The 27,633-nt window shown below is 51.7% G+C and overlaps 1 protein-coding gene and 1 pseudogene across 4 annotated transcripts; both read right to left on the bottom strand.

Moving 5' to 3' along the window:
* Window positions 1-2,775: 2,775 nt before the first annotated feature.
* On the bottom strand, window positions 2,776-27,167 carry TRMU (tRNA mitochondrial 2-thiouridylase). Of its 3 annotated transcripts, none has more exons than XM_082634644.1 (11): window positions 27,007-27,167; window positions 23,451-23,616; window positions 22,639-22,745; window positions 12,263-12,385; window positions 8,991-9,163; window positions 7,252-7,305; window positions 7,101-7,167; window positions 5,712-5,812; window positions 4,204-4,348; window positions 3,703-3,857; window positions 2,776-3,248 (listed from the first exon to the last, which is right to left on the bottom strand). In XM_082634644.1, the coding sequence occupies exons 1-11, from the start codon at window positions 27,086-27,088 to the stop codon at window positions 3,084-3,086; spliced, it is 1,338 nt and encodes a 445-aa protein (XP_082490770.1). In that variant the 5' UTR covers window positions 27,089-27,167; the 3' UTR covers window positions 2,776-3,083. The 3 variants fall into 3 exon arrangements, with proteins under 3 accessions (XP_082490770.1, XP_082490771.1, XP_082490772.1); XM_082634645.1 differs by having other exon boundaries at window positions 3,703-3,785; window positions 27,007-27,165; XM_082634646.1 differs by lacking the exons at window positions 23,451-23,616; window positions 27,007-27,167 and having other exon boundaries at window positions 3,703-3,785; window positions 8,991-9,104.
* Window positions 21,876-22,630, bottom strand: LOC309812496 (ornithine decarboxylase-like; annotated as a pseudogene). The gene has a single exon. The product of its transcript is annotated as an ornithine decarboxylase-like (transcript).
* Window positions 27,168-27,633: the final 466 nt, after the last annotated feature.

The raw sequence follows: 27,633 nt of genomic DNA, 5'->3' as shown, positions 1-27,633 counted from the left end.
CTGGCCGACCTGGCTGGAGGCCTGGCGTCGGGCTGGCATGACGGGAAGAGCCGTCCAGAGGCTAGAAGGGCGGCCTCTCCTCTGCTGGCCTGTGTCCATGCTGACTGCCTCCTCCCACTGTGGCGGCTCCACAGACGGGGCCGCAGCTCAGCCCTCAGTTCCAGGCAAGAGCCCCAGACCCAGGGTGGTGGGTCCCGGGAAACCTGAGCCCAGGGAGGCTCCACACTGCCCTGGGAGCTGGCAGAACAAAGGCGGGGCCGCTGGGTGTCCCCAGGGGCATTGCTGTCTGTCAGGTCCCCTCCACCCAGCACGACATGGAAAGCACCTGCTGGGATGTGGTCAGCCTCCCAGCCGGGGCAGGGCAACACCTCCCAGGTCCAGCCCTGCTGGAGTGCACCTGAGCTGCAGCAGCCGCCCAGCCCTCCACCTCCAGCCCACAGGGCCTATTTCTACATCTGGATCACAGAGATGGTCTTGGAAGCCACGTGGTGGGGTGGGAAGTGCCAGCGTGTCTGCTCCGGCCCACGCCCCACCCGGGGATGCGCCCTGCTGGGTGGGGCCTTGGCTAGGAGGGAGCCAGGGCGGGGCCCGGAAACAGGAGGGGGAATGGAAGGGGCTCCAGCTGAACTGTCTGGAGGGAGGACACTGAGTGCCCCGGGGCGGGGCAGGGCCGGGACCCTCAGTCCCTATGAAGCTGCATCCTCCTCCCCGCAGGGCTTGCCCACTTCCCGGGGCACAACCCAGATCCAGCCCCCCACCCCTCACCGTCCCCCACCGCACAGTGGGCATCTGTGCTGCCCCAGGACTGGGCACCGCTGAGCCGGGGTTGGGGGGAGCGGTGGGCGCAGCTCTCGGTCACCCTGACGCAGGGTCACACTCAGCCGGCTGTAGGGCCCAGCCCACTGCGTGCCCCTGCCCCAGGCCGGCAGGGCCACGGTGCCAGGCTTGAGGCTGGTCCCCCCGGCAGGCGGCAACCCCTGCGCAGAAGTGGGTCAAGTCCCAAGTGTGGTGTCTGTTCCCGGACTCCCGCCATCCTCCCTTGGCCCCAGGTGGCAGAGCCTAGCTGTGCACGAGGGCGACCACTCAGTGCTCGAGGACGGTCCATCTCAACCCGCTAGAGAACCAAGGGCATCTGGACCCCTTTCTCGTCCAAACCTCCACAGCCCACCTGGTCCTCTCCTGTCCCCTCCTATCTGTACCTCACACAGGCCAGAGAGATCCTTTGCTCAAAACCCTCTCCAGGCCTCCCCTCCTGTTCAGAAGGAAGCCCTGTCCTCGCTGTGGCTGCAGGCCCTGCACATTCTGGAACCCAGGTGCCCGTCACCCACTTCAAGCCCCTCCCTTGTGTGACCTTCCTGGGGGCAGGGGCTCCGTCCCGGGTGACTTGACCCAGGGCTGGCCCTGCAGCTCTGCTCCTCAGCACAAGGGGCTTCTGAGCCTTGGGGGGGCCACGTGACCCCCCGGAGTTGCTCCCCATCAGCACAGCACCTGGAGGAACGTGCCGCACTGCCTCTGCTCTAGAACCTTCTAACCCACACGAGACGGGAGCCACACTTCTAGCCTCCACAGGAGCCTGGCTTGGAGCACAAGCAAGGGCTGGGTCTGAGATCAGTGAGAGGGAGAGCCCGAGGCTCGTCCATCCTGGCACCCGGAGCAGGTGGCTGGGCCCCTGAGCAGAGCACCAGGGACCCGGGGGCCCACCGGGAGCCGGGACAGGGCACTAACCCACGCCAAGGCAGGGAAGCTGGAGGCACTGGGTCATGCAGAAGTGTGCCCTTCCCGGAAGGGCCAACCCCTGCCTGACCCAGCTGACCGCGCCCCCGGGGGAGGCCCGGTGGAGCATCTCCAAACCTCCCGCCTCCAAGTCCTGCGGCGGATCCCCAGCAGGCCTTTCAACTGCCCTCAGTAGGACGACAGCCACCCCAAGATGCCCCTGGCCAAAGCCAGCTCCAAAGGTGCTCTCATCTGCCACTCAGCGCTGCACAAAACACGCACGTGCTCTATGGTGTGTGTTTGTGTCCCGAAGGGCACAGGTTGAAACCCTAGCCCTGATGTGGTGGCAGCCATTGGGTCTTGAGGGTGGGGCCCTCACGAAGCAGACAGGTGTTCTTCAGAGGCCGCAGGGAGTTCCCTGGCAGTTCAGTAGTTAGGATTCAGCGCTTTCACTGCCAAGGGCCCAAGTTCGGTCCCTGGTGGGGGAACGGAGATCCCACAAGCTGCGTGGCGCGGCCGGGGGCGGGGGGGGGGTGCCAGAAAAACCCCTGCCCCTTCCACCACGTGAAGACACAGCGAGAAGACGGCCACCGGCCACCTGTAAGAGGACCCTCCCCCATCGGAGCCGGCACCCTGACCTCAGACTTCCAGGCTCCACAACCGTGAGAAATAAACTTCCCTTGTTTATAAGCTACCCTTCAGCTCTTGACGTGACTGGCCAGGGTGCCAGGCACTCTGCAGGGGGAGGGGAGGCTCCCGTGCAGCTGCCTGGACTGGGGGACAGGGCCGCCGCCCCTCAGAGTGGCCTCAAGGCCACACTGTCCCCCTCAGACACCCTGAAGGCTGGGACTCAGCTCAAGGCTTATCACACGTCCTCTGCCACAGGTGAGGGTGGGCACAGCCATCAACGGAGGCGGACGAAGGGGGAATTCTATTGCTCTCCCATGCAGCACACACCCCCGCCTCCCCACACGTGGCCAGTGCTGTGGAGGCCCCGAGATGGCCCACCCAGGCCCCACCCCACTGGAAGCCATCAGAATCCACACCCCGGACAGGGTTTTTATTGGGTACTGCCCCTGCAGTCCATCCATGCCCCTCCACAGGTCCCCTCCACGTGCTCCCAGAAGGGAAGCCCTCTAGAGGGTGCGAAAAAGGAACTGCACCCATGGGGCACTTGGGACAGACCCGCCGGCCAGCGAGCAGAGAGGAGGGACTCTCCCTGGCTCCGAAGCGGCCCAGAAGCTTGGCCGGCTCGGCCAAGCTGGGGCGGCAGGTGCGGGCAGCAGTGGCCGCGCCCCCGGCGGCCCTGCCCCCGGCTCTGCTCCTCCACGTGTCCTCCCGTGAGCTCCGCAGCCGCCGCTCGGCCTCTGTCAGAGCGTGGGCCCCCGGCCCGGGCTGTCACCCCAGCCGTTGCTGGAGCCATCCACGGCCATATTGGGTCTGCTCCTGCCCTTCTGGAGTGTGTAGGCGGATGGCCCCAGGCGCAGGATCTTCCCACTGCCCAGGCACTCATCCCCTTTGTAGAACACAGCGAACTGCAGAGGAGAGAAGCCGTGTCACCTGCAGTGCAACCCGGCATCCGGGTGCCCACAGTGCAGCCAGGAGCCTGGACCTGGGGCTGGGGAGGGGCAATGCTCTGCCTCTCCCTCTCCTGTCCTTGTCCCCAGGGCCCAGGCCAGAGGCGGGCCAGGGCAGAGCAGCCGGCACTCCCACTAGCCGCGCCAAGAACCAGGCCTCACGGTTGCAAGGCTGGCTGTGCACCCACCCTCGCGGGCTGTGTGAGCCGAGCACCACAGTCCCTCTGCCCCTCAGCTCCCCCTGGAGACCAGCTGCTCTGGTCGGGAGGAAGTGCCGTCCTTCCAGAGCACGAAGCCTGCTCCTCCGCGCAGCTGAGCAGCTGTCGAGGAGGGCCGGGTTCCGGGGCAAAAGCAGGCGCAGACTTGGGGCTGAGACCCCAACCCGCCTGCCAGCCGGCGTACCCCCACTCACCTGTCCCAGGGCGAGAGCCCGCACAGCCTTCACGGCCGTCACCCACACAGTGCCGTCTTGATTGAGGGTCAGCACGCAGGGCACTGGGGGAAGAGAAGGACCCTTGGAGGGGGCGCTGGCCTTGCCACGTGTGCTCAGCCCCAGGCCTTGGGCCCCTGGGGAGGAAGGAGTGGGCAGCGAGGACAAAGGAAGCTCAGGGCGACAGCCAGAGGGGCTCAGCACCGCCTGCCCGGGCCCCGGGCGGCACACACACTACCTGCCGGCCGGGCTGCCAGCGGGACCCTCAGTCCCACCCACCCCGGCAACCTGCCCTCTTCCAGAGACCGACCCTGTGTCACAGACAAAGGAGGCGAAGCTGGCCTCAGCGCCCCCCAGGCTGTCTCTGTGTAGGCAGAGGGCAAGGAGGCCTGCACGTTATACAATCTGAACAGTGGGGGCCCCGGCCCAGGTCGAATCGCCGGTCCTAATTCTGGCCTCACCCGGGGATCCCCGCTCAGTCACCTAGCGCCATCTGGTGGCGGAATCGGAAGTGGCACTCCATCATCTTGTCGCGGACCAGGGCTGCGGGCGGCTCCTCAGCCACCCAGTGCACGCGGCCGGTCCGCAGCAGGTCCCTGTACAGGGCCGGGTGGTCTGTCCGGGGGGCCTGCGGAGCGGAATGCGAGGACGTGACACCCTGGAGCCCTCAGCGGAGGGTCCTGCCCCAGAGCCCCCTCGCCGCACTTCATTAATCATGATCATAACAGTAAACACTCACTGAAATCCATGCTGATATGTGGAAATTCATGCGCTTATCCCTCGAGCCTTTCTACCCAACTTTGCAGATGAGGAAACCGAGGCACGAGAGGGAAAGTCACTCGTCATGGTCACACTCAGCAAACAGCAGAGGAGCACGCGATCCGACCCCATGACCTCTCCTCCTGGAAGTTCACCCTGCCCTCGCCACAAGCCGGCGGCCCAGTGCCAGAGGCACACGGGGCAGCCACATTGCCACAGGGATCCCACCAAGTCCCACGTGGCTGGGGACAGGCTTCCTAGGCCTCCATGCACCTGGCCTCCTAGGACTTAGCAGGCCTCCCCTGAGGCGGGACCAAGGGCATCAAGTCCGGGGCCCTTGGGCTCTAAGTAGATAAGGAGACCCACACAGGGGACAAGTGTCGGTGGATGTCCTTTCTCAAAGCAAAAGAGACAGCTAAACTTTACATTAAGGTCCCTTTAACTCATGCTGGACCAGAATCACCGTCCAGGCCCTTGCACCCAGGGCTCTTCTGGGCGGTGATGTCCCAGAGGCCTGCTGGCCCCTCTGCCCGCGTCTAAGGGAGGGTCCCCAGTCCTGGGACAGAGTGCGCTCAGAGCCAGGATGCTCAGCCTCAGCACTGCTGAGCTTTGGGGCCGGATCACTGTGTAGGGGACGGGGCTCCCTGGCTTCACCCACTGGACGCCAGCAGCACTTGCTCCCCCCGTCCCTCCCCCATGCCGTGACGCTGAAAATGTCCCCAGACCCTGCCAAATGTCCCAGGGAGGGGAGCAGGGCAAACATGCCCCCTTTGTGAAGTCCTGCTCTAGAGCCTGGGGACACCGTCCCGGGTCCCAGTGGCCCAGAGCCCCGCTGCGGCAGACGGCCTGGGTCGGTCCCGGCTCCGCACCCTATCTGTTCAACAGTGAATCGCTGGAGGTCTCTGTGTGCAGGCCCCGTCCCGGACACTGAGCCACCTCCTCTCCAAGGGACCTTCCCACGTTACTTAATCTTTGAGTCTTGTAAAATCAGAGGAATACATCTATTTACAGGGACTGATGTGATGATTAATAATGTGACCAGCATACAGTAAAAGCTTAGTAAGTACCTTAAACAAAACCCTTTTGGTACCTAGGGCCAAGCCCGGGAGGACGCAGAGGAAAGGCAAGGATGCTCCCGATCGCAGCTGCCCTGCAGACCCCCCACCCTGCCTGGCTCAGCACCGTGGGCTCTGCTATAACCAGGCCTCAGTCACCTCACCCGTCCGACTCACCACGAGCACGTCGCCCCTGGTGCCGTCCTTCTCCACCACGTACCAGGGCTCCCGTAAGCCACCTATTTTGGCTCTCTGGCCCAAAGTATACAGGAACCAACCTGTGGAAACAGTTTCTCAGTGAGGTGGGAGGGGCCCCGTCTCAAATGTCCCACCCTTGGGACGGGGAGGAGGCTGGGAGGCAGCAGGCAGGAGGCCCCCTCTGCGGACCACCCGGGCGGCCTGGCTTAGGCTGTACCTCCCGCCCCGCGAGGAGCCGTTCCAGCTGTGCGGCCCCCTGACCCGCCAGGAGCAGGGGCCGCTCCTTTAGAACGTGGGCCAAGTGCCCCGCCTGAAGCCACGAGCCCCTCTTGCCGAGCCCCCGTGTACTAACCGCCTCGGGGCCAGGACACCAGGCTGTCCCGGTTTCTCTGTGCACCCTCACCCCCACCACAAACACCACAAGGCCAGCCGGCTAGGCCACGCCTCCCCCAGCCCCCAGCCCCACGGGGAACCGGCGCCGAGCTCAGCGCTCCACTTCTGCAAGCCAGGCAACAGAGCTGGGCTCCCCTGTGTGCCCTGGCAGCCTCCTGCCGGGACAGGCTGCGAGCGCCCTGCAAGTTGTCCCCAGTAGGGCCGGCACGTCTTCTCTCAGGAACGCTCAGCTCTCTGGGAGCCCGTGACGTCTAAGGCCCGCTCCCTCCAACAGCACCAGGAAGGTGAAGCTGTCCGGCCCAAACCAAGGTAAGGGCCTCCAAGGAACAAGCCCCTTGGGAGTGTCCATGTCTGAGCCCCAGCCCTCATCCTTCCGGCAAGTCAGACTCACGCTGGACCAAGTCTCGTCTGTCATCAGGCTCCCAAGGGCACAGCCCCACCGTTGACCAAGCCCGCCTCTGTCCTCCCACCTGGGCTGTGAACTCTCGCGCCTGACCCGTCCTCCCCATGCCGGCTCAGGGCAGGCTCAGGGTGCCCCAAACCCCAGCAGCATCTGCGAATGAGGAAGCAGCACCTGGGGTGCAGCACTCCGGCCAGGAGGGCCACCTTCTGGTCCCAACTCTTCACGGCGTCCTAAATCATGAAACTCGTGCTCTGAAGTCAACCTAACTCCTTCCCTCCAGTGGAGTTTTTCTGTAGTCTGGTATTCTCTACATGTAATGAAAAAATAAGTCTATTCATGGGGACTTAGTACATAATTCAGAGAGTGAGGCTTCTGAACCAGACAGCATCCTTTGTTATTGGAGCCCACGTCTGGAATCGCAAACACCCCGTCAGAGCCACTCCCACCTTCCCTGGCGCCACCCACCCCCGTCCCTCAGGGACTGGAAGCATCTCCTCTAAATTCCCAGAGCTCAAACTTGCCCCACGCCTCAAGGAGCTCAGGATGAAAAGCAGCCCAGCGTTGCATCTCACCTTTATGCGTTCCCAGAACTTTATTGTCTTCTATAGAAATAAATTTACCAGGTCGAGGCTGTAAATACTGGAAAACAAACGTTTCATTACTAACGGATCCAGGTCCAGAGCAGAAACATGGCTCCATCCTTTTGCATCAAAAACCACTCACCTGAAGGATGAAATTTTCAAAATTTCTTTTACCAACGAAACAGATGCCCATGCTCTGAAATGAAAGGAAGGCCAACCGTGAGACAAACGGCCGGGTGGGGTCCTGCACTCCACCTGGAGAGCCTGAGCAGGGGCGGGGGGCACATGGGGCCTTTCGGGGCCTCACCTGCCCCGAGCCGCCCCACCCCCGGGCCAGGGGCCTGGCTTCCCTTCTCCAGCACCACACACACCAGTCACAGCCACAGACAGATCTCAGGGGCTTTTACTTCAGGCCCCAGACATGGACCTTGGCAGCTAAGTAAGCGGTGCCACCTCCACACCCAGCAGGGTCTGGCCCCGCGCTGCAGACCCTCAGACCAGCCGCCCAGGAAAGAAAACTAAAGCTGCTTAAGCCCTCAGGCCACTGTCGGTGAGTCTCAGGGGAGAGACAGGGACCAGAGCAGAAGCAGGAAGTACAAGCCAGGCCACGAGGTGAAGCATCGCGGGAGGGTCCGAGGAAGGAGCGTCCTTTCTCGAGGTGACGTTTCTAGCACGCGGGAAGGCCTAGCGGGAACAGGCTCGCCATCCCATGCTCATGGTTCAGCTTCCACGCTCACGCGCTGGCCTGCGTCCCTAGAACACGGGTCCTATGAGGGCGGCTCGCTCACGCGCTGGCCTGTGTCCCTAGAACACGGGTCCTATGAGGGCGGCTTGCTCACGTGCTGGCCTGCGTCCCTAGAACACGGGTCCTATGAGGGCGGCTCGCTCACGCGCTGGCCTGCATCCCTAGAACACGGGTCCTATGAGGGCGGCTCGCTCAGCTCTTACCAGTCACACCCAGAAACCGAACAGGTAGAGACATGAGTAGAGATGCTACAGGTGGAGGGATGGGCACAGGGCTGGCTTTCCTGGGAACAGCGACTTGATGACAAAAGCACAGCTGTGCCCGTCCCCAGGACAGACGTGAAGCAGCGGCTGCAGCTAAGGCCACCTCAACCCGAAACAGCCTGGTTAGACTGACCACCCCCGGGTCTGCCGAGCCCGCTGGGACCCCTCCCACATTGCACCCCACCCTCTAGCACCAAGCGCCCGCCACACTGGCTTCACCTCAACTCCGCCACTGCGCCAGGCTCGGGGCCTTTGCACAGGCTCTTTCCCAACCATCTACGTGACTCTAAGTCCCATTCACCCTGAGGCCTGAGGACAGGCTTTCCTTGGAGGCCTTTCCGGGTGTCTGTCTCTGCCCCCGAATCTAGATCAGAGCCCGTGGCATTTTCTCTCACTGGACCCTACACCTTCTCTCAGGGACACCTTCTGAGTTTACAACGGTAGGTTTGTCTGTCCGCCACCTTGACGTAAGCTCCCTGGAGGCAGGGATGGAACTGCGCTCCTCTCCGTGTCCTCAGAGGCCAGTGGTGCAGCGCCTGGCGCAAAGCAGACACCTGATGAGGCCGTGCTGACGCGAGGACAGAAACAGAGATCTGTGTGCCGACGGGGGTCTCGGGGCCCGGTCCTCACCGTCCTGCTCTCACCTGGCAGCTGAGCCAAGAGCACCCCAGCCAGCCACCTAGCTGCCAGGAGAGCTGCCGCCCCAGGGGGCCAAGGCACGGCTGGGAGGGAGAGGTCCCTTCTCTGCCGCCTTCTGAAGGACCCAGCCCCCCGCACTGTGTGCACGGCAGGTTCCTCACCCAATGCCGGATCCCGGGCAGGGGAGGTGGTGCAGGACCCCAGGCTGGGAGCACGCACACCCCTCAATCCTACCTCTTTTTTCTGAAGCACATGATGAAGTCTATTCTCAGCAGCTATTTTCTTTACAAAATCTTTCGTTAATCCCCCCAGGGGGAAGAGGGTTCTCCTCAGGGCATCCTGGGAAACCTGGCTGAGAAAGAAGGTCTGGTCTTTAAAGCTGTCAGCTGCTTGGAGAAGTTTTACCACTGCCAAGAGTAAAGAACAAAAGATGTTGCAGGAATAAAAATAAGCATACTTTGCTTTTAATAATGTCCTTCTGTTTACTTTGATAGATGACCCCTGGTCTGGCAGAAACAAAGATCAATACTCAATAGAAGACTTCCAGAAAAGAGAACTGCTGTGGTTAAGGTAAGAAAAATTCTCATCCCTAATTGATCTGCTATTGAAAAAAATATGCAGAAGGTAGAGTTTATGTGATAAGGACATTTATTCCAGTTCATATGTTAGACTATATCTGCAAAGATTAAACATCACATGACAAAAATGTTACGAAGTATTAAGAAAAAAAAACAAACTCAGCCACACCTGGGAAAATTGGACAAGACAACGTCCAAAAAATCCTGCTGAAATGGTGTCAGCTGTGCTGTTTCCTAATAACCACAGGATGTGTTTGCACCGTGGCTGCTCTCAGGGACCCTGCTCACCTCCCAGGTCCCACAGTGGACGCCGACCACGCCCCCCAGCAGCACCCGGCTTCTCAACGTACTCCCCACTTGGTCACAGTGGGCTTTTTTTTATGGTTCGAGCTGACATCCGTCAGCTGCTCCTCTGCAGTTTCTCTAATGTTCTATTCATTGTAAACACCCGTTCCCGGCTGGACAGCAACAGTGCAGAGCTGTGACGGACCCTGGCCATGGGATGCGGTTCAGAAAACAAGGCCCGGCTCCAGCTCCGGGTCCCTCGGTCCTGCCTGGTGTGTTACAGACCTTCCATGACCGCAAACGCTGGGTCCCCCACTCTGCAGCTCAATGACCAACGGAGGAAACTGAACGTGACACCAGTGTTCCGGATTCTTTCCATGTGGCTCACATCCAGGGCTAAGCTAAGTCTCGGCAAGTCACACCCACAGCTCACACCCGTGCCAAGGGTACAAACAGCCCAAGTGCAGCGTGCAGCTTGGCCCAGTTACGTGTGTAACATGCTCTCTGTATAGCTAATGTTTTCCACCCGTGACCTCAAATTTGATTCTCACCTTAGCCCTATGATAGAATTATCCCCATTTTCAGATGAGGAAACTGAGACTCAGATAATTAAAGTCACTGCCCACAATGGTGCAGGGAGAGAAGCACAGAGCTGGAAACTGAGCTCAATCACCTGGTTTCTATTTCATCACTTTTTATGTAAAAAACAACAAAATCAAGTGAAAAGTGAAAAACCGAGTTCAGTCAACCAGTCATCAGGTAGGCAGACTCATTTGCCAAAGGCTCTTTTTTGTTTCAGAACTAAACTTAAACAGTCTAAGTGCATATAAAAGCCTCAGAATACTGGGAGCAATTTGCAATTTCTCAAAGTTCTGGGCTATTTTAAAACAAACTCAAAATCTATGATTTTTAAGAAAGAAAGCAGGAACCCTAAACCACGGAGAGGGATGCCTGCTAGGCGATGGTCCGCCTGTGCCTGGAGCCTCATTCACACCTTCGCTCCTCCAGGTTGGCCATGGTGCCACCTGCCACGGGGACGGGTGAGGACATCTACCCTGGCCCAGGGCCAGGGGTCAGGAGTGCAGGCTGGACTCTGCTGCCCCTGTGCACTCTCCCCAGGGACCCAGGCCAGGAGGCCCAAGATCAGGTCTCCAGGGCAACTGAGTCAGAGCAAAATAAAAATCTCTAGGTGCCTAAAATGCACACAGAGAACAAAGACACTGTGGTATTATTAAAATAACTACACAGAACAAGGCACACGCCAATGCAGTCAGAGGTCTGAGTGCCTTTGGCCTGTCAAAAAGGCCCAGAAAGCTCTGTAAGGCACCACCATTTTCTAGGAGGTAAACGGGGATGGCTATGTGACATGGAAACAAATCCTTCATCTACTCAGGCCCCTTAGACCTACATTCACTGGGCAAATTCCACCATGGAGTCCCCAGGCGGCAGGGCTGGGCAGTCAAAGCCGTGTCCTCCTGATGTGGAGGGTTTCCTGGTGAGGGCTGCCCAGGGGTGCGAAGGCAGCACCCGGGGAGGGAAGACATCAGCCCCCGACCACACACACACACACACACACACACACACACACACACACACACACGGAACACATACACACGGAACACAGACGGCCCAGCGCCCTGCAGGCAGCAGCGAGAGGCCTTCCCAACATCAGGTAGGCGGTGTCCTTGTCTGGGCCCTGCCAGTAAGCTTATCTCTGGCCTCGGCTGCTGTGAGAAGGTGGAAGGAGAGAGAGAGAAGGAAGACAGGGTGGATCAGGCCGGATGACACGGAGGATGGCACAACGACCAGGGACGGTGGAGCTGAACAGACCCAGCTGGGATCCAGCCCCCCAACCCGAGGCACCCCGGTTGGCGAGTGCAGCCAAGCTTCAGTTTCCTCATCTGAGAAACAGAACCAGAGAACCTGCATGCTGGCACTGCCAAGAGGGGCGCGGGGAGGGAGGCGGTGGGCGTGAGGCGGCCAGGGCAGGCCAGACGCGGAGAAGTGCCAACTCCCCCACGGGCCTGCAGCAGTGGAAACTGCCTGCAGAAACACGGCTCCAAGCCCCATCTTGTCTTTCACTTAATAATGATGCAAATTCCTCTGTTCTACGTGCAGATGTACACAAGGACAAGCCAGCAGCTTTCCAGGTGACTGCCTGGCATTTTCTAGGCAGGTGGAACTTTGCTCCCTTTGACACTGATAAGCTAACTTATATATGTAATCTTCGTAAGCATAGTTACAAGCCTGGCTGCCAGGCCTGTGCCATGTCAGGTCCCAGCACTCATGTCACACCAAAGTACACCTCAATCTCAAGTCCTCAAAAACTCGAGGGTAAGAATCAGGGCCTGTTACACTCCAATGATTATTGTTGTGCGTCTCCTCCCAGAACCGGGTTATGAATTATGGCTTCAGTTTCCCAGCAGCCATGGCCCGGGCGCCCCGCCTGAGCCTCCTCCGGGTACCAATCACAGACCCTCTCGATAACGGTCCTTTTTCGAAGAGGAAACCAAAACCAACGAGCTAGTTTGGAACACAAGGAGAGAAGTTGTGCAGGTGTGCTCAAACAACTCACTGTCATTCTTCAAAATATTTTACTTCATTCGCAAATAATTAAGCTCCGGCCCAGGCACTTTTACTCACCATTTCTAATTTCAAATCGATTTCTGAAAAGCCCTTCTGGCCTCCTAACGTGCTTCTGCTGAAAGACCTCTTCATCTTCCAGGGACGTTCTTGCATAGTGACCCGTAGCGACTGCATCTGCTCCTGGGAGGTTTTTAAAAACACGAAGATCAGATTTTATTTATTTTTATTTAAATTTTTTTAAAATTTTAGTTTTATAGTACAGATGTCTATCCTGTCAAATACTTTAATACAATTGACATTCTGCTTTTTAATTTTTTGGCTGCGTTGGGTCTTCGTTGCTGCGCACGGGCTTTCTCTAGTAGCGGTGATCAGCGGCTACTCTTCGCTGAGGTAGATGGGCTTCTCATTGGGGTGGCTTCTCTTGTGGCGGAGCATGGGCTCTAGGCACGCCGGCTTCAGTAGCTGTGGCATGCAGGCTCAGCAGTTGTGGCTCACGGGCTCTAGAGCGCAGGCTCTAGAGCGCAGGCTCAACGGGCTTAGTTGCTCCGCGGCATGTAGGATCTCCCCAGACCAGGGATCAAACCTGTGTCCCCTGCATTGGCAGGCGGATTCTTAACCACTGCGCCACCAGGGAAATCTCCAGAGATTTTTTTTAAATTTATTTATTTTTTATATAGCAGGTTCTTATTAGTTATCTATTTTATACATAATAGTGTATATATGTCAAGCCCAATCTCCCAATTCATCCCACCACCACTACCCCCTGCCTCTTTCTCCCCTTGGTGTCCATACGTTTGTTCTCTACATCTGTCTCTATTTCTGTCTTGCAAACCAGTTCATCTGTACCATTTTTCTAGATTCCACATATACACGTTAACATACGATATCTGTTTTTCTCTTTCTGACTTACTTCACTCTGTATGACAGCCTCTAGGTCAATCCATGTCTCTACAAATGACCCAATTTCATTCCTTTTTATAGCTGAGTAATATTCCATTGTATATATGTACCATATCTTCTTTATCCATTCGTCTGTTGATGGGTATTTAGGTTGCTTCCATGACCTGGCTATTGTAAATAGTGCTGCAATGAACACTGGGGTGCATGTGTCTTTCTGAATTATGGTTTTCTCTCATTATATGCCCAGTAGTGGGATTGCTGGGTCATATGGTAATTATATTTTTAGTTTTTAAAGGAACCTCCATACTGTTCTCCATAGTGGCTGTATCAATTTACATTCCCACCGACAGTGCAAGAGGGTTCCCTTTTCTGCACACCATCCATCTCCAGCATTTGTTGTTTCTAGATTTTCTGATGATGCCCATTCTAACCAGTGTGAGATGATAACCTCATTGTAGTTTTGATTTGCATTTCTCTAATAATTAGTGATGTTGAGCAGCTTTTCATGTGCTTCTTGTCCATCTGTATGTCTCCTTTGGACAAATGTCTATTTAGGTCTTCTGCCCATTTTTTGACTGGGTTGTATTTTTTTTTTTTTTTTTTTTTTTTTTTGCGGTACACGGGTCTCTCACTGTTGTGGCCTCTCCCGTTGCGGAGCACAGGCTTCGGACGCGCAGGCTCAGCGGCCATGGCTCACGGGCCCAGCCGCTCCGCGGCATGTGGGATCTTCCCGGTCCGGGGCACGAACCCGTGTCCCTCCCCTGCATCGGCAGGCAGACTCTCAACCACTGCGCCACCAGGGAAACCCTGGGTTGTATTTTTAATATTGAGCTGCATGAGCTGTTTATATATTTTGGAAATTAATCCTTTGTCCATTGATTCGTTTGCAAATATTTTCTCCCATTCTGAGGGTTCTCTTTTCGTCGTTTATAGTTTCCTTTGCAGGGCAAAAGCTTTTAAGTTTCATTAGGTCCCATTTGTTTACTTTTGTTTTTATTTCTATTACTCTAAGAGGTGGGTCAAAAAAGATCTTGCTGTGATTTACGTCATATTGCGTTCTTCCTATGTTTTCCTCTAAGAGTTTTATAGTGTCCAGTCTTACATTTAGATCTTTAATCCATTTTATTTTTGTGTATGGTGTTAGGGAGTGTTCTAATTTCATTCTTTTACATGTAGCTGTCTGGTTTTCCCAGCACACTATTGAAGAGACTGTCTTTTCTCCATTGTATATCCTTGCCTTCTTTGTCATAGATTAGTTGACCACAGGTGTGTGGGTTTATCTCTGGGGTTTCTATCTTGTTCCATTGATCTATATTTCTGTTTTTGTGCCAGTACCATATTGCCTTGATTACTGTAGCTTTGTAGTATAGTCTGAAGTCAGGGAGCCTGATTCTTCCAGCTCCGTTTTTTCCCCTCGAGATTGCTTTGGCTATTTGAGGTCTTTTTTGTCTCCACACAAATTTTAAGATTTTAAGATTTTTTTGTTCTGTAAAAAACGCCATTGGTAATTTGATAGGGATTGCACTGAATCTGTAGATTGCTTTGGGTAGTATAGTCATTTTCACAATATTGATTCTTCCAATCCAAGAGCATGGTATATCTCTCCATCTGTTTGTGTCATCTTTGATTTCTTTCATCAGTGTTTTATAGTTTTCTGAGTACAGATCTTTCACCTCCTTAGGTAGGTTTATTCCTAGGTATTTTATTCCTTTTGTTGCAGTGGTGAATGGGACTGTTTCCTTAATTTCTCTTTCAGATTTTTCATCATCTGTGTATAGGAATGCAAAAGATTTCTGTGTATTAATTTTGTATCCTACAACCTTACCAAATTCATTGATTAGCTCTAGTAGTTTTCTGGTGGCATCTTTAGGATTATCTATGTATAGTATCATGTCATCTGCAAACAGTGACTGTTTTACTTCTTCTTTTCCAATTTGTTTTCCTTTTATTTCTTTTTCTTCTCTGATTGCCATCCCTAGGACTTCCAAAACTATGTTGAATAATAGTGGCAGGAGTGGACATCCTTGTCTTGTTCCTGATCTTAGAGGAAATGCTTTCAGTTTTTCACCATTGAGAATGATGTTTGCTGTGGGTTTGTCATATATGGCCTTTATTATGTTGAGGGAAGTTTGCTCTATGCCCACTTTCTGGAGAGTTTTTATCATAAATGGGTGTTGAATTTTGTCAAAAGCTTTTCCTGCATCTATTGAGATGATCATATGGTCTTTATTCTTCAATTTGTTAGTATGATGTATCACATTGGTTGATTTGTGTATACTGAAGAATCCTTGCATCCCTGGGATAAATCTCACTTGATCATGGTATATGATCCTTTTAATGTGTTGTTGGATTCTGTGTGCTACTATTTTGTTGCGGATTTTTGCATCTGTATTCATCAGTGATACTGGTCTGTAATTTTCTTTCTTTGTAGTATCTTTGTCTGGTTTTGGTATCAGGGTGATGGTGGCCTCATAGAATGAGTTTGAGAGTGCTCCTTCCTCTGCCATTTTTTGGAAGAGTTTGAGAAGGATGGGTGTTAGCTCTTCTCTAAATGTTTGATAGAATTCACCTGTGAAGCCATCTGGTTCTGGACTTTTGTTTGTTGGAAGATTTTTAATCACAGTTTCAATTTCATTACTTGTGACTGGTCTGTTCGTATTTTCTATCTCCTCCTGGTTCAGTCTTGGAAGGTTATACCTTTCTAAGAATTTGTCCATTTCTTCCAGGTTGTCCATTTTACTGGCAAAGAGCTGCTGGTAGTAGTCTCTTAGGATGCTTTGTATTTCCACGGTGTCCACTGTAACTTCTTTTTCATTTCTAATTTTATTGATTTGCATCCTCTCCCTCTTTTTCTGGATGAGTCTGGCTAAAGGTTTATCAATTTTGTTTATCTTCTCAAAGAACAAGCTTTTAGTTTTATTGATATTTGCTGTTGTTTTCTTTGTTTCTACTTCATTTATTTCTGCTCTGATATTTATGATTTCCTTCCTATTTTTTTTTTTTTTTTTGCGGTACGCAGGCCTCTCACTGTTGTGGCCTCTCCCGTTGCGGAGCACAGACTCCGGACACACAGGCTCAGCGGCCATGGCTCACGGGCCCAGCCGCTCCGCTGCATGTGGGATCCTCCCGGACCGGGGCACAAACCCGTGTCCCCTGCATCGGCAGGCAGACTCCCAACCACTGCGCCACCAGGGAAGCCCAATGATTTCCTTCCTATTGACTTGGGGTTTTGTTTGTTCTTCTTTCTCTAGTTCCTTTAGGTGTAAGGTTAGATTGTTTATTTGAGCTTTTCTTGTTTCTTGAGGTAGGACTGTATTGCTATAAACTTCCCTCTTAGAACTGCTTTTGCTGCATCCCATAGGTTTGGGATCGTTGTTTTTTCCATGTCATTTGTCTCTCGGTAGTTTTTGATTTCCTCTTTGGTTTCTTCAGTGGTCTCTTGGTTATTTAGTAACATACTGTTTAGCCTCCATGTGTTTGTGGTTTTTACTTTTTTTCCCCTGTAATTTATTTCTCATCTCATAGCACTGTGGTCAGAAAAGATGTTTGATATGATTTCAATTTTTTTTAATTTACTGAGGCTTGATTTGTGACCCAAGATGTGATCTGTCCTGCAGAATGTTTCATGTGCACTTGAGAAGAAAGTGTAATCTGCTGTTTTTGGATGGAATGTCCTATAAATATCAATTAAATCTATATGGTCTATTGTGTCATTTAAAGCTTGTGTTTCCTTAGTAATTTCCTGTCTGGATGATCTGTCCATTGGTGTAAGTGAGGTGTTAAATTCCCCCACTATTACTGTGTTCCTGTTGATTTCCTCTTTTATAGCTGTTAGCATCTGCCTTATGTATTGAGGTGCTCCTATGTTGGGTGCATATATATTTGTAATTGCTATATCTTCTTGGATTGATCCCTTGATCATTATGTAGTGTCCTTCCTTGTCTCTTGCAACATTCTTTATTTTAAAGTCTATTATATCTCATATGAGTATTGCTACTCCAGCTTTCTTGATTCCCATTTGCATGGAATCTCTTTTTCCATCCCCTCACTTTCAGTCTATATGTGTCCCTAGGTCTGAAGTGGGTCTCTTGTAGACAGCATATATATGGGTCTTGTTTTTGTATCCATAGAGTGAGCCTGTGTCTTTTGGTTGGAGCATTTAATCCATTCACATTTAAGGTAATTATCGATATATATGTTCCTATGACCATTTTTTAAATTGTTATGGGTTTGTGTTTTTGTAGGTCCTTTTCTTCTCTGGTGTTTCCCACTTAGAGAAGTTCCTTTAGCATTTGTTGTACAGCCGGTTTGGTGGTGCTGAATTCTCTTAGCTTTTGCTTGTCTGTAAAGCTTCTGATTTCTCTGTTGAATCTGAATGAGATCCTTGGTGGGTAGAGTACTTGGTCGTAGGTTCTTCTCTTTCACCACTTTAAATATATCATGCCACTCCCTTCTGGCTGGTAGAGCTTCTGCTGAGAATTCAGCTGTTAACCTTATGGGAGTTCCCTTGTATGTTATTTGTCGTTTATCCCTTGTTGCTTTTAATAATTTTTCTTTGTCTTCAATTTTTGTCAGTTTGATTACTATGTATCTCGGCGTGTTTCTCCTGAGGTTTATCCTGCCTGGGACTCTCTGTGCTTCCTGGACTTGGATGGCTATTTCCTTTCCCATGTTAGGGAAGTTTTCGACTATAATCTCTTCAAATATTTTCTCAGGTCCTTTCTCTCTCTCTTCTCCTTCTGGGACCCGTATAAGGTGAATGTTGGTGCGTTTAATGTTGTCCCAGAGGTCTCTTAGGCTTCATTTCTTTTCATTCTTTTTTCTTTATTCGTTCCACGGCAGTGAATTCCACCATTCTGTCTTCCAGGTCACTTATCCGTTCTTCTGCCTCAGTTATTCTGCTATTGATTCCTCCTAGTGTATTTTTCATTTCAGTTATTGTATTATTCATCTGTTTGTTTGTTCTTTAATTCTTCTAGGTCTTTGTTAAACATTTCTTGCACCTTCTCGATATTTGCCTCCATTTTTTTCCCGAGGTCCTGGATCACCTTCACTATCATTGTTCTGAATTCTTTTTCTGGAAGGTTGCCAATCTCTACTTCATTTATTTGTTTTTCTGCAGTTTTATCTCATTCCTTCATCTTGTACGTAGTCCTCTGCCTTTTCATTTTGTCTATCTTTCTGTGAATGTGGTTTTTGTTCCACAGGCTGCAGGACTGTAGTTCTTCTTGCTTCTGCTGTCTGCCCTCTCGTGCATGAGGCTATCCCAGAGGCTTGTGCAAGCTTCCTGATGGGAGGGACTGGTGATGGGTAGAGCTGGGTGCTGCTCTGGTGGGCAGAGCTCAGTCTGCTAGTGTTGGAGGGTCTCCTTCAGAGGCGGGGGGCAGCTGTGGCTCACCACGAGGACAAGGACACTGGCAGCAGAAGTTCTGGGAAGTACTCCTTGGCGTGAGCCCTCCCGTAGTCTGCCATTAGCCCCACTCTTATTTTTTTAATTTTTATTTAAAAAATATTTTTGGTCGTGCCACACAGCATGTGGGATCTTAGTTCCCGACCCAGGATTGAACCTGCACCCCCTGCAGTTGAAGCATGAGTCTTAACCACTGGACCACCAGGGAAGTCCCGAGGATCAAGTTTTAGACTTGCACTTGCTGGCCTTGGCCAGTCTGAGCCCAGGGTGCACCAAGCGGCAGACAGATGCCAGGTCTCACACCAGGCAGTCTGTGCAGATTACCTGTCCCACTCCCAAACACCCAGATCCCAGGGAACAGAGGCACCCCTGAAATTCCATTAAATAAGCAGCCTTTAGGTCTCTAAATTGATATAATCTTGCTACAAGATTTCACTGTATCTCTAAGAGTCTTTATAAAGTTAATATCTATCCATTCATTCTAGCTTAAGGAAAAATTCAGATATGCACATAAAGATTTCAGTACAAAAAGCTAATTTCAGTGTTTCATATACTAAGGAAAAACTGAAAACAACTGAAACGTTCAACACCAGGAGAATACGAAGTAAATTAAAGTGCCATTGCCATAATAACAGTGCCACTTACACAGAATTTTTAGTGGGAAAATGCTTATGATATTGTTCAGTAGGGAAAGAAAGTTTATGACTCTACTTTTTTTAATGTACAGAAAAAATGAAGACAAATATCAGCAAGTCTTTTCCTTTGATTCTGGGAGGTGAAATTATAGGTGACACTTTCCCTTATCTTTTTTACTCTTCTGAGTTTTTAATTTTCTTTAATAAATACATATTATTTTTAAAACAGTGAAGGACCATGCAGCATAGTCAATTTCTTCTTTCCACATAATGCAAAAAAGTGAAAGAACCTACCAAGGCACATATTAATCCATAACCTTTGCACTGTGTGAAAATTTCAGACATTTCGTATTGCAAGAGACTTTTTCTAGGAAGGTGCAGCAAAACTGATTCAGTACTTAACCAACCAAAGTAGCTCAGTGGAAAACAAAAGACACAGTAAGAATTAACTGCTGCATATTAACTACTTGAAAAAGCACGCTTAGGAACACATTATTAAATCTTGATTGATTTTCTAATAGAGAAAAAAAATCACTTTATTTCCTTAAAGAACCACCAGTTACACTGCAAAAAATGTAGGATTCTTTGTGAGAAGCCCTAAGATTTCAGAAGTCTAGGTTTCGAGTATTTTTATTCTGTGTTGTACTGTTCACACAGTAAATTCAGACTCAGAAACATTTACTGCAGAAATTCTTCCAAAGCATCCCTAACAGATGGCCACCTAGGGGCTCCCTGAAAAGCTAAGGTGACAAGGAGCTTCAAGCTCTACAAAGGCAAGCATCATTCCCCATGAAGAGCTGTTTGTGCCTCCCCCGAGTGAAATCTTTCTCCTGCGCACCCCAGCTCTGGCCTCTGGGGTCCCAAGCTAGAATGTGATCCTGAGTCACATGCTTGCGTGCTGCTATGATGGCCCCAAAGTATCGTCAGATGGAGTATTTCCCACACTTTCAAAATAAAAACCAACTCACGCTCCATGAGCCTGTCACTCTTTTTCCAGAGTAAACTGGAACTAAATGCAGCCACTAGAGGTAGGCTGCCCAGTGTGGACCCCAGCGGACCCCTCCCCCTTCCTCAGATGTCCTGACCACAAGGCAAACTTGGGCTGCACTGGCTTTGATGCCAGACTGCAGGCTCACAGTCAGCTCAAGGCCCCTCGAGGCCCTAGATCAACTCCCAATCCTGTACCAGGAGATTTGATTACTGAACCTAGGTAGCAAACTTTGCATTTATCTCTACGCAAAATTTCATGTTACTGGTGTTAGCCCAGCATTCAAATTTGTTAGGACTTCAATTCGTAGTTCTCATAGGCATTTTTGGTAAAAAATAACCTAACTCCACAAACCGACTTTTCATCATTGTCGTCTCAGTGGCAGATCACTTGCATATCGGGTTGGCAAGCCGACTCTGTCCCCTTTTAAGTCATTACAAAAGTGCTGACAGGACAGAGTGGCCAGTGGTCCTGTAACCCCACTGGGCCACTGGCACACAGCATGTCTTGGCACATGGCCAGATGTGGCAGGGTGAGCTGCAATGGGCCAGAACAATGTGAAATACCAGCATCCAGAACTCCAGAAGCTCATTATGGTGGCCCTGACAGCAGGGGACAAGAAAAAGAACCTGAATTCACAAAAGCACAGCAACAGATAGCACGAGGAGCCTAAGTAAGCAGGTCAGCAGCAGGGGGTTCAACAAACAGGAATGGGGATGTCCCACCAGGCAGACGGGAATGAGAAGGCAGAAAGCTGGGAACAGACAAAATCTGCAGGCAAGCTGTCAGTGGCAGCAGGACCTTGCGCAGAAACGGGCTTTCAGAACAGGCCACTAAGACATGGCTCCAAACCAGAGAAACGAAATAGACCCAGGACCCAAAATCAGCTACAGACCCAGACCTGTTTCCGAGACAAAGCAGACACCTGCTTTTAAAGCAAGAGAAAAGGTCTCAGTAGGACCAGCAAAAAGGATGACTAATAAGAAACTAAATGCCGAGTTTCTTAAGTTCTGAATTAGGGCCCCTGAAACTTCCGCTAAATATAACCACATCTGGAACTAGAGCTGCTTTGAGCAAAGCGGAACCTGCAGGCAGGGTCTGGGGGCCTCACCTTTCAACTCTCGCCAGTGATCCAACACTTCTTTCCTCAGGGTTTTCTGAGGTTGGCTCTCCTGAAATCCACTGTGCTAGTCCTTACAGCTGTGCGGCCCGTGACAAAGACGCACTCTCTCCCCCCGGGGGATCCTATCATTTGTGCATCGCCAGAGAGTTCTTTATTATCCAGTGAAATACAAAATACTATCGTTTTCACTGCTTCCTTTCCTTCTGCAAGATGAAACTGCTTACAAGGTTTTGACTTCTGGCTTTCTCTGAAAATCTTATGATATTCTCTTTTTTTAATTTCAAGATACTTTATTATTTTTTAAAATAGGTCACAACACTAAGCTTCTGGTCCATTCTGCCTGCCATTGCACAAGCTACAAACATTTGCTCAGCAGTCGAGGGGCACTCTTTAGTAGCATGTCTGAGAAGTGAATAAAAATCCACATAGAACAAATACTGCAATAGTTTCCACAGGAACACAGATAAGTGTGACCCATCTCCCGGGCTTCCACATTGCCACATCTGTGCCAAGCTTCATACAGAAATCTCAAACCTCGCAGAAACTAAGTTAAATGGTCCCCCCAAACCCTTAATTCAAGCTAAACTCACAGTTAACAGCTACGAGAATGGTGTCTACACGTCAACACAAGTTTCAGCACAGGCTGCTGGGTGACCTTCATTCTACTCTCCCAAGCACAGGACACAGGCACAGTGCCACCATCCTGCTCCTCTAATTTGGGTAGGAAGTTGTGGTTCTGGATTTGCTGCATCAGTTGCCACGTGGGCCCTGACATCACATAGTAGACGGTCAGCCTCTGGAATCCACTGAAAGTGGAAGCAGCAGTGACAGTGTGAGCACCCATGTTTTCAAAGGGCATCCAATCTCCCACATGCATCTCGGGCGAGTAATGGCGCTCAACAACGCGATCGAGGTCATCACAGGTCGGTCTCCAGATGCTGGATGGATAATACTTCCCATCTGGTTTGGGGCTCTTCTGCAGAAGGGGCTTCGTATGTGCATGGTCATAAAGGATGCAGCTGAAAGATCCATATACTCCATCATTCACGTAATACGTAAAGGTCCGTTCACTTGACTCATCTTCATCATCAGAGCCTGTTTGCTCCTCTAATGTGAGGGTTTTTTGCAATGATATTAACTGTGAGCTTGAAGCTGATGCAACATAGTATCCGCCTGGCTCAGCTATGATTCTCACTCTGGAGTCTAATGGAAAATACTTGTCCAAGGCTGGGTTGATCTCTTCAAATTTAAGCTTTATGTCCTCAGATCCAGAAAAGCCACCACCAATATCAAACAGATACATGTGGAAACCAACCTCAGCTCCCGGATATCTTATGATTTTTAAAAAGACAAATGCAGATAATCCAAATTACTTACCAAGATTATCCACAGCATAATTAAAAAAACAACTGAATTTGATATGCTTGTTGCAGACTATGTCAGGATTGGGAGTTCTTCCTTTTTCATATTCATTTAAAAAATCACTGGAATAAAAGAAAGAGACTTTTCACTTTGAAGCGTGAGACACTCTATGGAAAAATAAATCAGCTAAATTACTTGCTTAATTTAGAGTTTCTCCCTGTCTTACCAAAACTATAATTTTCTACAAAACAGAAGAGCTTCAGTATAGAGCCATTTTCAATATTTTCATCAAATATCTGTTTAAAGACAGCTGCACTTCCCATCTGAACCTACACTCACCAGGCCCCAGGCCCCATTGTACCATTTCCCAAAATAAGACCCAAAGGACCCCCTCCGTCAGAATCACCTGAAGTGCCTGCTCAAGTGCAGGTTCCAGGGCCCCATCCCAGACCCAGGTCCAGGTATCTGTTTAACCAGCACCCCAGCTGATTCTTCAGCCTGACATCTACTGCCCAGTGGATTTGTCCTCAGGGACCAGTCACAGCCAGCCTTCCGTGGGAGACCTCAGCCTTAGCTCCCTTATACTAATTTAGCAGAGACATTAAAGAGACTTCGGGCAGGTGGCACAGTGGCAGGAATAAGGGCTAGGGGTGCTCTGGGATGCAGGCCTGGCCTCTAACACAGACACCCTGAGGGCGGCTGAGGCCCCACACACACAATCTTCAGCACCACTGCCAAAACAAAAAGTGCTGGCTGCACGCCACTGGCCCGGCTGACTATGGCAGTCCTGCCCTTAGGAAGCCTTCTGCGTCAGGAACTGCACACACCTGAATACATCATTCCAATACTCCTTCACGTAGGACACTTGATGGAAGGGGATGTCTAGGATTTGGCAAACTCTGTAAGCATCTTCGCAGTCTTTGTCAGCCGTGCAAACTCCATGCTCATCCAGCGAGTCCCAGTTCTTCATAAACACCCCTGTCACCTGGTAGCCTGGGGGAGGGGTGAAGGACAAATTAAAGAGAGTATATGAAATCAACCTTGGGTGGAAAAAGCAGTGACTCCTGAGCTCTCCTGTGCCTCTGTGCACTGGTGCCTGGTGGTACCCCCCTTTGCCACGTAGCCTTCTGTGCTCTGACTACATCTTAGTGCAAACTGTTCCTGACTCTCCGGCTGATGCTCGCACCCTGACCCTCCCCCTGCACTTTGTAAAGGCCTCCATCCTCACAATACGCTGTGGGGCTGTACTGATTGCCCGCGTCCCCAAGGTATGAACAAGACGGCATTTTTTCACCTTCGTGCTCCCACGCACAATGCCAAGCACATAGAGGTGTAGCCAACGTGTGACTGAATGAAAGAAGACCAGAAATTCAACACAATTTTTCGAAACAAATAAAACCCACCATTCAGTTATCAGAAAAGCAAACTCATTTCAAAAGTTATTTCCAATTACCATCTAAGAATTAGATTCTAAGTCATCAGACATAAAGACATTTAAAATTTTGGCTACTTTATTGTAAGGGCTGTACTATCTGTATATTTTGAGACCGTTTTCTCCCTTTTCTGTCGCTTACAAAGCACCCAACCAAATATTGGAAAGACCAACTTTAGGACTACATAGGTGTCTACCACATATGAGAAATCTGTTTTTTGGGTAGGCTCAATGTAATGAAAGACAGGGCATTTGACCGTAAAAGGTTTAATACAGTACTCCAAAGAACAGAGATTCAGTGACACAGCTTTGCCAAATACTAAAAGGTCACATTAGCAAGACCACCCCCCCATCCCAGCAGGTAATAGGCCCACCCTCTTCTGCTTCCCAAACCACGTGACTCTGCTTCTCTTGTAGTGCACACCACACCAGGTGCCAGTAGTTCCTGTCCATGCTCCCTGTAGCTCACTAAAACATGGAGCTGTGGCTCATACACCCACGTGTCCCCAGCGCCCAGCAGTGCCCAGCAAAGAACAAGAGCTTAACCAGAACAAATACACAACTCCACATCCAGAGCTTTAAAAATCCCCTCTTCTATAGCCTGATCTGCCTGCTCATCTTTCTCCTGGAGGTGTGACCCACTTACATGGGCACAGGCTCTGGCACTCCAGGATGGGACCATAGCACCTTGCCAGTCCTTAACTTTCCAGGAGGCACGTGACAGAACACGCACGTCCAACAAGACTGGGAAAAACCCCAATGCTGAGTGGAGATGACCAGGCTTTTTGTTTGCTATGTCCATCAGCTTCTCCCACGGAGGAGCAAAACCCAAGGAAGCTGGAATACGAAGCTGTACAGTCTGGATTCTGCGAAGGAGAGCTTACCTTCCTGAAGTAGTAAAATAACATATCTAGTCTCTCCAGGGCCACCTGCCACATCTCCCCAAACATGTCACAGCCTTATCAGAACCCTTCAAGGGCTCTGCACTGCTACCCAACACAGGCGAAAGCCCCTAACAGAACATATTGCATAACGAGGGCTCAACCTACCTCTCCACCCCCCTCTCCTTCTGATAAGGACAGAGTAAAGGGACAAAGTAGGTAATTAAATAGTCCCACTAGGGGATTGTAAGTAAAGAAGAAAGTATGGGAGACCCCTGTAAGTTAATGATAACTCAAGAAAGCAGGTTTGCTTAACCACAAAACCAAGCAGGCTTGCTTAGCAACAAAACCATGCAACAGAAGCATGAGACATGCCCCAAAACAATAAAACAATGCTGGCATGAGACCCACATCCTGCCCAGTGAGCTCAGTAAGTTAATGATTCCTAGGGCACGCTCCTCTATGTGTTCTAAAAACAAAAACATAAGGAAAGGGTGACATTATACTGAAACCTGAGATGATTTACCATTTTTAGCATACGTTACCGCCTTTTTGCTCATTCTCATTGTGCCATGACAGTCCTGGCTTGACCATGTAGGGACAAGAAAACTCCCCCACCCAATGTGGAGGAGCTGATGATGGAAGACTGACGTCTACTCAAGAATGAGGAAGAAGGTGGCCTTTTCCCCCTCCCCACTTTTCCTCTGATTTTAAAACTGTAACCCACTAAGTTCTCAGGGCACAGCACCCTCTTGCCCGCTTGCTTGTAAGCCTCACAAGCGTCCTATTCTAATACATCCCTTCTTATCTATCACTTTGCCTCTCGCTGAATTCTTTCCGCGCTGACATAAAGAACCGGAGCTCCTTGGAACTGCCCCCGCCCCGAAACGCCACTTCACGGTCTCACTTCCGCCTCCCTCCGACCAGAGCCGGCTCCTGAGGCTGACTCCGCCAGAAGTGCTTTCCTCCTCCCCGATCTTTGCTTAGTGAAATCCTACTCCTCCTTCAAGTCTTGCAACCATGGATTTGAGGAGTCTAGGTCTCCCATCTTCCAGGTTGGCACGTCCTCAACTAATAAACCTTCCTGTGCTCCAAACTCGAAATTTCGGTTTGTTTAGCCTCACTCTGTGTTGGACACATGAACCTGGGTTCGACAAGTCTCAGCTCAAACACTACCACCTCTGTGATTCTTTGATTCCCCCTTTCTCGCAATTATATATGCCTACAGTTTGCCTATATTGCTATTTAACTTTTTATTGCACCTTTCATAACAGCTACAGTTACTAATAATATGAACTAATAACCACTACTGTTTTCTGAGTGCCTGATATGTGCTGGGCACTGGGGTTAAGTCTCTGTATGAATTATGTTATCTAATACTTCCAGTAACCCTGTGAGGTAGGTGTTCCCTCCACTTCACAGACAGGGAGCGCTTAAATCACTAATCCCAGGTCAGGAACCTTGCACTCACTCTGCATTGCAAGTACCTAAGCACGAAAGACGGCTCACAGCAGAGGGTCCACAAGTGTCACTAGGGGTACGAGGCCTCACAGGAGAGGGCCACACAGACGGACAAGTCAGACGGGCAAGTTCACCTCAGCTCCCGACCCGGGGCACCCGTTAGTCGCCTGAAAAAACGCAAGCGCTTTTGCGCAAAAGTTTGTCATGCACCGAACCAAGACCACAGACGCGATTTAATAAGCAGACCGCCCGTCGGTACTTGTCGCACACGTTGCCTGACGGCCACGTCGTGTGTCGTAAGGACAAGGACCTCCACGGAGGCTGCTGTGCCCGCAGAGGTCAGCGCTCCCCAGGCTAAGTGCTGACGCCGCCGCCATCGCCCCGGACGCAGGGCCTCGGAGCCAGGGAAAAACGCGGCCCCCGGAAGTCGGAGACTCCCCCTTCACTGCGTCGGTAACGGGGGGCCCGACTGCTCCCCAGCAGTCGAGGCTGCGGTCGCGCGCTCTCCGACCCCCAGGCACAGGGTGAGGGGCCGGGGCGCCGCACGACCGGGCGAGACTCTTAGAGAAGGGGCCGCTCAGGGGCGGTCTGGGCCCTCGGCCGCCTCACCTCTCCGCCTCAGCAGCAGCGCGGCCACGGCGCTGTCCACCCCGCCTGACACGGCGCACACGACGTGCCGCGCCCCCTGCATCGCACGCGGCCACCTTTCCTCGCCGCCGCCGCCGCCTCCACGTCGCGCCGGAAGTCCCGCCCCCTCGGCGGCGCCCTCGCAGAAGAGGCCCGGCCGGAAGCATGTTCTCGGCGTCCTGAGATCCGCCTTGCCTGCCGCTCCCCGGCTTCAGTTCGCGAGTCCGGCTCTCCGCCCACGCCCCCTGCCCGCCAGGCCGTTGGCTTCCCTCTTGGCGCGCGCAGTTGCCCGAGACGCTCGGAGTTTGTTGCGTTAGTGTGTATGTGTGTCGTGTGTGGCTTAGGCGGGCGCCCTGTGAACAGGCTGGTAAACGAAAGAAGGATGTGAGGTCGCCCCGAGGGCGTGATGTCCAGCTGGGTTCTTCTGGAAGCGGGCGCAGGCCTTACCTTAACTAAGCAGGAAGGGAAGACTAGCAGACGGAGGGCCCGGACCTGTACGAAGGCCCTGGGTCTGGGGACGGGGTGTGGGGCCAGACCAGGCGGGAGCAGGGGCGACACGATCACAGCTACGTTCCTAGGAAGATGTTCGTGGCTGCCCTGCGGATCTGA

The sequence above is a fragment of the Mesoplodon mirus genome (genome assembly GCF_964341445.2).
Source record: "Mesoplodon mirus genome assembly, chromosome: 11".
In the NCBI taxonomy this organism is placed as follows: Eukaryota; Metazoa; Chordata; class Mammalia; order Artiodactyla; family Ziphiidae; genus Mesoplodon; species Mesoplodon mirus.
This window is presented reverse-complemented; position numbering and strand designations above follow the sequence as displayed.

Coding starts and splice junctions, on each gene's coding strand:
- TRMU (XM_082634644.1), bottom strand. CDS start 27,088: ATGCAGGGGGCGCGGCACGTCGTGTGCGCCGTGTCAGGCGGGGTGGAC. Junction 9,164..12,262: donor TCGATTTGAAATTAGAAATG/GTGAGTAAAAGT, acceptor TACTCTTGGCAG/TGGTAAAACTTCTCCAAGCA. Junction 7,168..7,251: donor TTGAAAATTTCATCCTTCAG/GTGAGTGGTTTT, acceptor TTTGTTTTCCAG/TATTTACAGCCTCGACCTGG.